This window comes from Corvus kubaryi, unplaced genomic scaffold (assembly GCF_017639235.1).
Source record: "Corvus kubaryi isolate FWS band 111438036 unplaced genomic scaffold, C.kubaryi_AGA036_p1.0 133, whole genome shotgun sequence".
NCBI lineage: Eukaryota > Metazoa > Chordata > Aves > Passeriformes > Corvidae > Corvus > Corvus kubaryi.
Window position 1 is genome coordinate 13,546,249 of NW_024580667.1, and position 13,079 is coordinate 13,559,327.

The following is a 13,079-nucleotide window of genomic DNA, read 5'->3' on the forward strand; positions in this document are numbered from 1 at the left end:
TTCTCTTAATGCTTGATTATATACTGTCTGCTGCTCTTTCTGTGGAAGAAGAAACCATTTCATTGCGTATTTTTCTTCTGTTAGTACATAGATTCAACAGAACTTGAACATTCTACGGAAGCAGAGAACTCAGTGAAATATCACCAGGCATGGCACAAACTATGCAAAGCAGAGTAAGTGACGTTGGGCATTCTGTATCCCAGGTGTAGACCATGATATTTCTTTCATGTGATGAAAATGCTTCAATAAATCAAATAATTTCTCAATGCATCCAAACTTCTATTACTTACACTAAAGGATAGATTTCATGGTTGGTGACAAGCTTCAGCAAATTAAAGTATCAACCCATATCCTCAAACTCTGCCTAATATCGTTGGAAAAGTAGTTTTTAGTTTGTTGGTTAAGGATTTTGGGGGGTTTTTGTTGTTGTTTTGCTTTTTGAGATATCTGGACTTTCTTTACAGTGCAGGTCAGTTGACAAAGGTTTTGTTGTCAACGTTCATATTGAGAGGTGCTTGTAAATGCTAGTGACGCTCTGCAAATGTCTCTGTTAAGAATCATTGCCAGGATTTCAATTTGTATTTTTAAAGGGATGTTGTTTCTTGGGTAGATGCATTCAGTTTTTTTCGTATTAGAAGATCTAAACTTTGGGTGTTAAGATTCTAAGCAGTGAATATGTAGCTAGTTTATTTGAGCAGTATTTATTTAAGCAGCGGGAATTTCACTGTCAAGTGTGGTATTGGTCAGATGAGAATCAGGGTGGGTAGATGAAACAAATCTCCAAATTTAGAGTTAATTTTGTATTCTGAGTGGTCATATAAAACATGCCTTTCATGCATTTTGCCTGCTTAGTTATAATCTCAAAAGCCTTCAAGTTGTATGGATTACTCTGCTGGCTTTATTCTACATGTTGGTTCTTTTATATATGGCTGTCATTACAGTGGCATTCTGGTCCCAGGAGGTTTTGGAATTAGGGGAACAGAAGGCAAACTCCAAGCTATCTCCTGGGCAAGAACAAAGAAAAAACCTTTTCTTGGTAAGATCATTAGTGTGAGAAATGACTGTGTTTAGGAGATGTATAGCAAACTAATTGATTTGATAAAAAAACCCCCCAAATCCCCACATTAGGGAGGGATCCTGTCTTTGGGAAGTGTGTGTGCTGTTCTGACTATCTGCCATGTAAAGAATCCCCAAGATCATAGTTGTGTACCACGTCTGCTGTTTAAGGAAGGAAAAAAGACAATCCCTACTGCAAAGGTTTAATTTGCTACGTACAAAAATGGAGAGTCTTTGCTTCTCATTGTAATTAAATCAGTATCATTCCCTTTATTAAACAGTGTGCAGAAATCACAGGTATCTTTGGACCACTTTTGCTATATTAAGTGATTTTTTTTTTTATTTACTGGTTTATGTTATGGGAAAGTCTAAAGGCGTCATCTGGCCTATAAGCTAAGTGCTGTTTGTGTAAGTGCTGCTGAGGCTTTGCTTCCTACTCCACATTTCTTACTTATTTTTAAGTGTCTGAGTAGTTGCCAAAGCAAAGTTTGAATCTGGATATACCCAGGCTTTCAGCTTCTGTTTGTCTTTGCAGTAATTATTGGTAAAATAGATGAGAGGAAAAAAATACCTTTGAAAGGGCTTAAAGCACATAATTGTATCACATGTATTTATAGTGTGCCAAGTTTGAAGTGTGAGTTTTACATTGAGCAGCCACTTTTGGTTTAACTTTTTGTAAGTCTGTGTATATGCAATGAATACCAACATTTCAAAGCAGTCAAGTTTAAGACAGAACAGCAAGTACTTAGTCCTACTCTTTGTCCTGGTAAGTTCTGGAGTTTTTGTTTTCTCTTCTAGGAGTTTGCCTGGGAATGCAGTTAGCAGTTGTGGAATTTGCAAGAAACTGTTTGAACTGGGAAGGTGAGCTTAGTATGCTAGTGTGGATATGATTTATTTAGAAGAATTTTTATTCTCTATGTGAAATGTATGTCTATTATTAGAACCATTTACAGATCCTGTGGTTGTTAGATACTTAGCTCTTGCAGCAAGATGATTTTCAGCTAAGTACCCTGTGCTACCTCTCTGTGCAAGGGAGTAAGAACTCTTTGTTATGCAGTTTGCTTGAAACCTGCTTCTTGATCTAAAGAGTGTAGAAGAAAGTGTGCTTAGAGTTACCTCTGTAGTCTCTTTCTGAAGTGGGCAGGCGGTGAGGAGTAAAATGTGAGAAGTGGTTTTCTCACTTGCCTTCATTTCCCAGAGTAGCCAAACAAGAGCAATTGCAGTAGTAGTATGAAGAGATTTAACTTATCAATGAATTTCTAATAGTAAGAGCTGAGAGGAAAGTGTTTTGTAAAGCAGGAAAGGGAACGTATGTGTCTGAGGTCATATGCTTCCTGTGGTCACTTCAAACGTGGCGCAGGATGCGTTTCAGCACATGACATTGTAACATAGATGTGGACAAGCCTTGAAATGCTACAGAGCTGTTATGAGTTTGTAGTGCATGTAGAGCAAATGTACTGTGTTTACTTTGAACTTCTATTCCAGATGCAAATTCTACAGAATTTGACCCAGACACAAAAAACCCCGTTGTAAGTACTGTTTTTTTCCTGCATGTGTTTTGTGAGCATACATCTTTGTTAAAAAGGGAGTTACCTCTGTGTTAGTTAAAATCTATCTATATTTTTATGTGGTAGGACATGAGGTGGTATCTCATGGTGCCAGTCCTTACTCAATATTATTTAAAAAGGTATTTTCTTTTGATAGTCTCTTGCTATTGTTTGTTTGCTTCTGTGAATTGCCTTAGCTTTATTGTTGTTATTTTTCTAATAGTTTCCTTGTCTGTAAACTCATGCTGGGAGTAGACAATAATGATTAGGTTGTCTTTACTAGGGAATAAAATATAAAAGGGAACTGAAAAGTGTAGCACAAAGCTATTACCAAAATAAAAATTGATATGACAAGATAAGGATTAAATGGAATGGGTTAAAAAAATTCTTATATTTCCTTTACATATATAGTATAAATAACCACTACACCCCTCCTCCCCATGCATCTTATTTTTTGACAAAAATTTCAATGCCCCAGATATGGCAAGGCTCTCTGCATCATAGGCTGATGGTAGGATTTTAGAGTGGATTTCGTCACACTATTAATGTAGTAAAACTTAAAAGTGATCAGTGAAAGAGGGTTTTTAAGAAGATGAACAGAAATAAATATGAGAAATAAAACAATTATCTTGGTGTGAGATGTAAACATCTGCTCTAGAGACAAATTAGGTGGGTTGTTCACAGTGACCTACTATTTCTGTATGAATTTCCTTCAAAAGAATTTTGTTGGGATTTGCAAGTAAAACATACTTTTTTTCATGTCTGCTTAGTCTGAAATTTGCAAATAGGAGGGTTTTCAGAGCGTTTGCCCTGTCTGTCAAAGTTGCTTGTTTCCACAGAAAAGAGAATCTAGTCTGAACTTTTGAAGGTAAATTAAAGACCTTCAGAGTTTCAATGTGAGACTTGCTGCTAAAACTTGGTGGAGTTTGGAGAAATCCTCAGGTGTGTGAAGGTAAACTTTGCTTTTGGCATCAAATCTGTGGCCTTGCCATAGTTAGAGCTTTCTTCCTTCCTCCTTGAATGTGTACAAACATGTACTCTTTCACTGCAGGGGTCAATTTCATAACAGCAATATGTTGTAAAATGTGGAAGATGTTGAAAGCTTACTGTAAAATTCTAGGTTGTAAGAAGAGACAAAATAGAAAACTGATTCTGGGGCATCCTTGTTTCTAGAGCATTTTGAGTGCCAGTTTTATTTAACTGTGTTTGGGTGATTTGCAGTTTGCATTCAAGGGCAAGTAAGGTAGATATGTTAAAGAGAAAATTATGTGGACATAAAGTTAAGAAAATAATGGAGTGAAGGTATGTGTTGTAGAAGAGTAATACATTGTTTACAATGGAAGTGTCATCATTGCAGTATGTATAATGGATATTCTATTTTTCTGAGCTACAGTAAGGTTCTGAAATTGGTTATCGACAGTCATATTTCAGCATCTTAATCTGATCTTTGACACCTCAGTTCTGGACAAGAAACAGATGTAAATCATTCCAAGTGGGAGATTTGCACTACCAGTAATTAGAGCTGCTAAATAATCTGCCTTAGCAGAGTCCATCTTGTGCGAAAGCTGTTTGGATATTCTATATAATCAATAAAAACAGTTGGGAGAGAAGCAGATTACTGAAGCTTGTGAGCTACCAAACTGATGTAGATGTTTCATTATCCAAGAAAGTTAATTGGAATATATCAGCATTGATAATATCTTGTGATGCCACTGTGTGCTAACTTAGGACTGAAGCAGTGTACTTTTCTTTTGGTTTCCCCTCCTTTGGAAACTGAAGAGGGAGCAGAAAGGTACTGGTGAGGCAGTAGTTACATTCCCTTTTATTTTTTAAAAAGAGACAAAACTTGAAACGTAGTTTGGCAGGGGAACTGAGGAGCATCATAAACTATGCAGCTGCTTACATTGCTTCTTAATTTGCTAAGCATTCAGGTACTCAGAACTGTACTACTGAAGTTGATCTTTTCCTCTAAAGGGCTTAGAAAATATTTCAGTCTCCTTTGTTTTCCTTTGTTGTCTGCATCTATGGAAATTTGAACCTTTTTGTTGCAAATAAAAACTACAAGTTATGAAGTACTCACGTAACTCAGTATTACACAGAATCACAGAATCATTTAGATAGGAAAAGACCTCCAAGATCATTAAGTCCAACCTTAAACCAAATACGACCTTGTTGACTAGACCATGGGCCTAAGTACCACGTACAGTCATGTCTTGAACACCTCCAGAGAGGATGGCCCCACCATGTCCCTGGGAAGCCCATTCCAATGCTTAACAACCCTTTCAATGAATAAATTATTCCCGATTTCCAACCTGAACCTCCTGTGGCACAGCTTGAGGCCATTTCCTCTCATCCTGTCACTGGCTGCCTGAGAGAAGAGCCCGATCCCGTCTGGCTACAACATCCTGTCAGGCACTTGTGGGAGAGTGATAAGGTCACCCCTGAGCCTCCTTTTCTCCAGGATAAGCACCAGCTCCCTCAGCAGCTCCACATCAGACTTGTGCTCCAGACCCTTCATCAGCTCTGTTGCCCTTTTCTGGACGTGTTGCAGCACCTCAGTGTCCTTTTCCCCAGGGCAGCTTTCCAGCCACTCTTTCCCAAGCCTGGAGTGTTGCCCTAGATCGGTAGGGAAGATGAGGGAAGTACGTGAGCTCTGAGCACAGCCCAAGTTCGTGTTCTCATCCTGGTTGGTTATTTGCAGGTGATGTTCCCATTGTGTATTTTTAAGCTTTCTGCTTTGCTTTCTAGCCTTTTTAAAATTTTTAGTATTCTTTGCAGGAGAGGATGGCTGTTCAGAAAAGTAATGCATTTGCTTGAGCATAGAGCTTGGTATGAATTTTCTCATGCAAATGGTAATTTCAAAAAGAGCTCCTTTAAAAGGGAAACTGTATAGTCTGAACTGCTAGTGAAGTGGATTCGCTGGATGGATGAAGAGTTATTTGTTTTGTTCCATTTCCCTCATCTTCCTCTACTATTAAACTTGTTTTTTTTTTTTTTTTTTTAATGATCCTTTTAATTATGTTCTTTTTCAATTTTTTTGCAACTGCATCTAATACTGTTCTGAAATAAAAAAAGACTCTTCCTGGAAATAATTTTCCTTTTTTTTTTTTTCTTTGATTAAAAAACTAATTTTAATTGTGACTGTTGTTCTTCATGACCACCTTGTATAGGATCATGAACCTGGACTTAAGTGCACTGGGTAAAATAACTGCATTTTCTGTATGTTCAAGAAATTGTGCAGAAGTATATTTTGCCAGTAGGTGACACTCTTAAAACATGTTAGTTTCCTGGTGCCCATGTTTCTTATTCAGGGTGTCAGTAACCTGATTGAATTCCAAAATTTCTAAGGTTGTCTAAGAGATGAAAAGGTATGTATGTCTCACACATGCAAAAGCACCTCTTAAAATTCTGTTACTGTACTTAGGTGTGTGTGTAAAGTCCCTAGTGGAGCTTAGTTAACATAATGTGCATGTAGTGTATTTAATTTTGAAATCATAGCATATTCTTAATTTAGAGTATTTTCATAAACCAGAAAAAAAGTAATAAATATGATTTTCTTTCTTCCAAGAAATAATACATTTCATGAATTAAAGGGCTTTTGTAAAAGAATGGCCTGGGAGCATGTTAGGACATTCATAGCATGTTTAAAGATCATATTTTTAGGGCTTCTATTCATGCATCACTGGTGTGGAGTACTATATTTCTCATTTAATGGGGGAGAAATTCAGGGTTAGGAACCACAGTAGTATGGGATATTGAATGCACTTGACAGGCTTTGTAATTAAGCTGAGTCTTTAAGTCCATAAGTAACTCTGAGATCTAAGTGATTTATCAAGATAATGGATGATGTTGGTGTTAAAATTCAGTCCAAAATTCGTTATCTAGTAGGATTAGTGCCTAATCCACTGATTACTTGTCTTCAAAATGTCTGTTCTTCATATTTCTCTTTCACTAATTTCTTCTTGAAGTAAATAATAATGCCCATGAATCACATGTGTGAAAACACATCTGTTACAGGCATCATGCAATGAAAAGGTTAAGACTGCACCAAATAAAGCTAATGAATTTTAACTACAACAACAGTTTATAAATAAATACTCGTGTTCCCATTTACAGAGTCATAACACAAAAAGTACATACTTAGGTAAATATAATTTAAAATGAGCATCTAATGTTGCAGTTATCATACTTGGCCTTGTTACATTGCTATTGAAGATAAGTACTTCATTTTCTAAAAATCTGAACTGCTTGTTGTATGAAGTGTCATCTTTTGTGAATGATGAAACTGAACTGGGAGGACAATTGAATAGTATACACTAGGAAACACTCCTGAAATGGAATGCTGCACCTTTCTTACTGTGTTTTTTAGAAACTGTGTGCTTTGAATTTCTCTAGAGGTCCAAATAATAGCCCAGGTGAAGCAGGATTTGTTAAATAATGTCTCAAATGTAGCGTGAAATAGAAACAGTAGTTCTGAGCTAGTTGGAAGGCATTTCATCTGGAATGTGTGGCTGGTGACTGTGGAGGAAACACAATACAGACATACTGTGTTATCTGTTAAATCTTTATTCCATATGCTTCAAAATAATAACAAATCTGTGGGTTTAGATGTACACACAATGTAAACAAATGCCAGGCTCTTCTTCAAAGCAGTGATACTCGTTCTTGCAGATGCCTCACTGTCCTGTGCTAGTTATCCTTTTTACAATCATCATAAACTCATCAAAGCTGACAGATCCATCCTTATTTTTGTCCAACGATTTAATTATGTTATCAAGTGAGAATTGATCCTGTTTTTATGGGAAGAGAATTAAAAAAAAAGAAAGAATGAAATAATTAGATCTCCATGAGCATTTTTTATGAAGAGTGTTGCCAAGAAGTGACTCAGTCAATAACAGTGTTACTTGAAGGTGTTACTGGTGGTGTTGTGTTTACTAGTTTGACTGGTTAAACTAGTAGGACAGTGTCTGCTATTGCCTGCCAAAAATGTTAACAAAGATAAATAACCATTTGAGAAATATGAAGTGTTACTCAGATGGGTTACTTCAGTCTTCTGGGTAAATTTGGAATATGGGAAACAGAGCAGGTGAAATAGCTGCAGCAGGTACATAATCACCAGTAAAAATTAATATGCATGCCACCTAATCCTTTGTTAGGTATTAAATTGGGCCCTGCATGCACTATTTGAAAAACATACTGCTACTGTCTTTATGCTTTGGGCCAGGATCTGAGGGTCTCTTTCCCTCCCTTTCCCCCCTCTTTAGTAGGAATACTGTATTCACTGTTGAAAAAAATCTTGCTGCTGTATTAAATCTAGTTTAGATTAGTAGCTTCTTTTATTTGTTGTGTCTGGTAAGAGTGCATGTAGCACTTATGTATGCAGTGAATATTCTGATAACAACCCTGATCAGGCTAATTAAATAATATCAACCAAATCTGGAGTTATAATTTAAATTCTTAAAATGTTTTCTTTTTTTCATACCATGAATCTCTGCATGTTTTGTAACATCCTGTTATGTCTTGATATTGATTTATTATGGTGCCATAAATGTCTGCAAACAGACTGGTTGCTTGAAAATGTCTGAGGTCCAGATAGAAAACATCAGTATTGCTTTTTCTGAACAGTTCCATTTCCACATATCTGGGAAAATGGGTATGATGCTGAATTGTCTTCAGCTAACACAAAAAGCATTATTTTTCTGAATTTGCCATCACATTTCTATTAATTTTTGGCAGTTAATTTCTAAGCTGTCTTTTAAGGGAAAGAAAAAACCCTTTGTGTTTTATTACAGTTTTTTGGGGAGTCTGTTGTTAATAAGCCATTTCACGTTAATTGAAATGACTAAATTGGATTATTGTAGTTCTCAAAATACGTATTTTTCTATGGGAGTGCCACTTATTTCAGATCTTCAGCAAAAATTGCTTTTGTGAGATATCCAAACCACAGTATTTACAGATTTGTCTAGCAAAAGAATCTAAATTGAGTCCTAATGCAGTTCAGGAAAGATTTGGCAGAGGATATATTTAAAATCAGAACATATATTTTTTTTCAAGCTAAAGGAAGTGAGTATTTCTCTCTCTAGCTTGGTGGCATCTCATTACTTTACTTGGCATCATTCTGGAATGGCAAAACTTTTTTTATTTTGTGATGGTGGTAATTTAACCTAGATAGAAATTGGCTGAGGTCTCTTGCTTTTAAATGTGTTCTACTGTTTTACTTGATTTATAGATATTTTTCCTATATATTTTATAGATTCAAGATTAGTTAATTAGACTGAAATGAAAAATACTTTATAAGATTCAGCCACAATATTTCAGGTGAAATTTGGCTTGCATTAAAAAAAACACCAAAAAACCAAACCCAAACAGAACAGCTTCTTAGATTTTTTCCATTTTGTTTCATAGGACTTTGTTAAAACTCTGTGCTCAAATATCTGTTTGGAGCTACTGTTCATCACTGTAAATGAAGTTTTATAAGCCAAACCTTATTTAAGAATTAGGGATTTAGTGAAACCATTTGGGCACAGTAATCTGCCCTGAACATCATTGCCTGTATTTCCTTTTTCTATGCATTTCATGGAAGCACAGTGAATACAGTGAGAGCAAAACTTACCTTCAGGTACTGTGCAAACTGATTCTGAAGGAGATTCTTCAGCCCATCAATGGACAGTGCACTGGTGCTGCCCTCCTGTAAAGCATACTGGGTAAAATACTTCAGAAGGTTTTCGTTGAGTAGATGTTCCATGTTTTCTCAGATGTTGTCTTGAAGAATAACTGCAAACAAAGCAGACAATAACAATCAGAATTTGAAATATATCTGACACTCTTTCCATTGTTTAGTTAACTGTTTAATGAATAATACTTAACCTAGATGAAAAGAGTTGGGGTTTTTCTTCTGTAAAATTGATCAACTTTCCCAAGAAAGGAAATGATCTAAGTTAGGTTTAAGGATTTGAAAGACCCAATATATTTAGGTTATGCTTACCTCACTCAGAGTCCGGAGCTTTCAGATGTATCCAGCAGTGAGAGTCTCAGACTGGGGCAACCTTTATAGTTGCTTGCATGCTCCACCCTAATTATGAAACTAGCATGTGTCATTGAGTCAGTGCACTAGTTATTGTGTTTTCAGTAGTCAAAGGAATTGGATCCTTTAGCAGTAGAAATGAGTAATATTTTTTTTATCTCTGAAATGTGTCATCATCCTCCACTGCACTTCATGTATATTTACTTGGTCTTTATAGGTGATGCTGGAGAGGTTTTCTTGCTTGAATTTGTGTATTCTTCACTTCAAGATGAACTACACTCAAAGAGTTGTGAAGAAGACTCCTATGGGGATATGTATAGCATTTGTTATTACAGTGGCCTTTTGGAAAATTGCAAATATAAGGGGTTTTTTAAAAATATCCAGATACGTAAATAAAATATTAAGAAGCTACTCACTCTTTGTATGAGTAGATAATCACACTTACCCAAATTTTGTACTATTTCTTAGCACTGGAAAGAGATGAATTTCCCCTGGAATAAAATTCTGGTTGCTAGTGTTAAGAATCAAAATATTCCATGATGTTAATGGAAAAAACCAGAAGCGTTCTAAATGAGAGAGTTGAATGTAAGGTTCAGAAAAACAGTCCCTTCTCAGGAACACCTTTATAACTGAGTATTGTGTTCTGCAGGTTCTGAATGTGCCATTCCAAATGCTCCAGTGGTTTTATCATGTTCCATTGATTCTCTGTGGAACATCCTGGAGTTGATAATCAGCCTGTGGTTGATGCTTCATGACCCAACACTGTTAATTTTGCAACTACTGAGTTGCTGGCTCTGGCTGTGGTTTCTCCTTGTGGTTTGTAATCTGCCTGCTGTCTGTCGTAATTTTTTTTATGGTTGGCTCCAGACCCACTGACTAGATTTTTCATCCTGTTCATCACTTCTTGAGAATCAGTTGTCATTGCATCACTTACACCTCTAAACCAAGAGCTTTGTGGGTCTGTAGGAGATGGATAGGATAGAAGGGTTGTTTTTGGAACTGCAGGTGCATGGATGTAGGATTCCATAATAGTAAGAGTCTTCCTGAGAAGACCAGGCAAACTTTGGTAGATGAATTACATAGATACCTTGCATTAGCTGCCCATTTGAATGTACTTCTACTGACTTCCAAGTGTCAGAAGAGTATTAGAAGAGTCCCTAGAGCTCATATAATTAATGCTTTCCTTTTACCTGGAGTGGGATCACCAATATTTGTGCTGGATGTCTGCTGAACTTAAGTACCTTAAATAATGGGGAATCCACAACCTCCTTATCTGGTCTATTCCTTGTGGGTTTTTTATTTCCACAAGCCTTGCTGCACTTAAGCCCTTTGATTCTCCTTGTCTCCACAGATAGGCAGAACAGACCTATCATCTTCCTTCTTAAAATGGCCTTTGACATCAGCAAAATTCCCTGTCCCCTTTTTTTTTTTGATTCAGAAATCCTTGCTGGTTTGGGCTTCCTTTGTGAGTTCTGCTGCTTAGATCTGGTAATTTCTTCCTGACTTTATTCTGTTGGTTCCCATTCTGCCTGAGATGCCATGTCCAAAGTGTACCACTCGTTTACCACTCTGGGTGCTGATGGTGTTGCAGATTTAAATAGTTCAGAGGCATTTGGTTGATAAGAACAATCTCTATGTTATTTTACACAGAGGTGTCCAGCTACAGGTTTTTAACAGTGGAAGACTTTGTCAAGTTTCTTGACACTTAATTTCAAGATTGTGGAGAGAACAAATACACTGATTTCATATTCGTTGCAAAAGCTTGGCATTAGCTTGAGGTTCGCAGAACTGAGGCAAGGCATCCCCCAGTATCTGTCCAGTCCTGTTGAGGGACAAAGCTGGAAATACACTTTCTCCAGTGTTTGCTTTTTGGCTCTACAGAAATTCAGGAGCTTCTGCTGTCTATACTTGCAGAACCTCTCCTGCTGCTGTGGGATATGGGAGTAGCAGTGCAAGCAGGTGTGGGACTCATGGCCTGGAATGCATTGTATGGGTTAGGGTGAGTCCCATACATCAAACTGGGGCATGAACTCTGTGGTCATTCATGACAGTAAGATAACCATAAGTCCTTTTGTCTTCTTTTTCTTTCTGCCAACAAAATGAAAAAGAAATATCTGTCTCTTTCTCCTTTCATCCTCTTTTCCACCTTTGGTAGGTGGTGAAATTTTAGTAGTACTGCATGACCAGGTGATCTGCTAATTCCTCCTTGCAGCTCCTGTCTTGTAGCCTCACCATCCTTACTGCTTTATCCCTTTTGGAAGCAGTGCTGGCAAGCTGGTGTGCCTGCTCTGTATTGTTGACATTACAGTATTTGCAAGATTTGTTTTAAGTATTCAAATGACTTCTCTTTGTACCTAAGGCACCTCCCTGAGTATAAAATGTAGTAGTAAGATGCTTAGTAGTATGGAAAAGCTGCATTTCGAGGGATCACAACTCGGGAAATTCAGCACATTAGCCTTGTTAATTTGCTAAGGGTTGATTAAAGAACACCACCTAATTGCAAAATAGCGTAACCGGTTTGACTGAAACATCTTCCCATGAAAGTGAGAGACTAGCGTCTGGAAATTTGGGTGATTTCCTCAAGAGTTGTGTGCGAAATCTGGGGATGAATCCAGTATCCTCAAATCAGCTTTATTCACAAGGCACTGTAATCTATGAGGCTATTTGAGTGAAAGACTGGTGGAACTGGGATTTAGAGTTTGATCTCCTGACTCTTTGTTCTCTTCATTCTCATTTAGCCTGCAGTGCCCTCCTCCAATAGTTTGTGGCATCTCTGAACTCTGTATTGGAATCAGCCACAGAACTCAGTTTGACAGGCCCCAGTACATTGTCTTTTCCAGAAGACCTCTTTGTAGGACTTAAGTGCTGTTCTGAAATACGTCCGTCTTACGCAGCACAGCCCAGCAATGGCAGAATGATATCCAGGTGTAAGGAATTCTGGTTGCTCACTAAGAATTTGAACAAAAGTAGAGGAAGATAGTATGTTACTGTTGCTGCTGTTAGATGATGTGTGACTAGCAGACAGCAGCATTTATCTGTGCTAAAGAACAGCACTTGGAGCTTTTAAGTCTGTGCAAGCTGACTTCCAGCATAGAAGCAGCAATCCAGTTTTGGTTACAGTGCCTTGCTGCTCTTTCTCGCTTGTATGAAAATATATTATTCCTGCATGTATGAAAATATATCATTCCATGACATAATTCAATTGGGTTTGCCCTGGGCTAGAGAAGTTGTATTAGTAAGCACAGTATCCTTTTGGAATTGACATTTTTATTTTAGTTTAGACACAAAGCCATTAGCAAAAAGAGGACTAAGTGGGTGATGTCTTCTAAGTTTGTTTAGGGATGCACATCACATGTCCCTGTGATGGTTGTGTGTAATTTTCTTTCAGTGATGGTGTGTGCAGATTCAGTATTCACTCAAGACTGGCCACTGGTGAATATTTCTCTAGTAAA

At 37.2% G+C, this 13,079-nt stretch overlaps 1 protein-coding gene and 1 long non-coding RNA gene across 3 annotated transcripts in view; one reads left to right on the top strand and one right to left on the bottom strand.

Annotated features, from left to right (window-relative positions):
* Positions 1-13,079, top strand: part of CTPS2 (CTP synthase 2) — a 61,613-nt gene that overhangs the window by 13,692 nt on the left and 34,842 nt on the right. For both annotated transcript variants that reach the window (XM_042037342.1, XM_042037351.1), the window contains exons 10-13: positions 85-173; positions 942-1,036; positions 1,855-1,917; positions 2,542-2,585. In XM_042037342.1, coding sequence (XP_041893276.1) covers positions 85-173; positions 942-1,036; positions 1,855-1,917; positions 2,542-2,585 — 291 coding nt within the window. The remainder of the gene's footprint in view (positions 1-84; positions 174-941; positions 1,037-1,854; positions 1,918-2,541; positions 2,586-13,079) is intronic.
* Positions 7,150-9,695, bottom strand: LOC121668970. The gene is made up of 3 exons (XR_006017582.1): positions 9,589-9,695; positions 9,217-9,377; positions 7,150-7,393 (listed from the first exon to the last, which is right to left on the bottom strand). It is a non-coding gene; the product is annotated as an uncharacterized LOC121668970 (long non-coding RNA).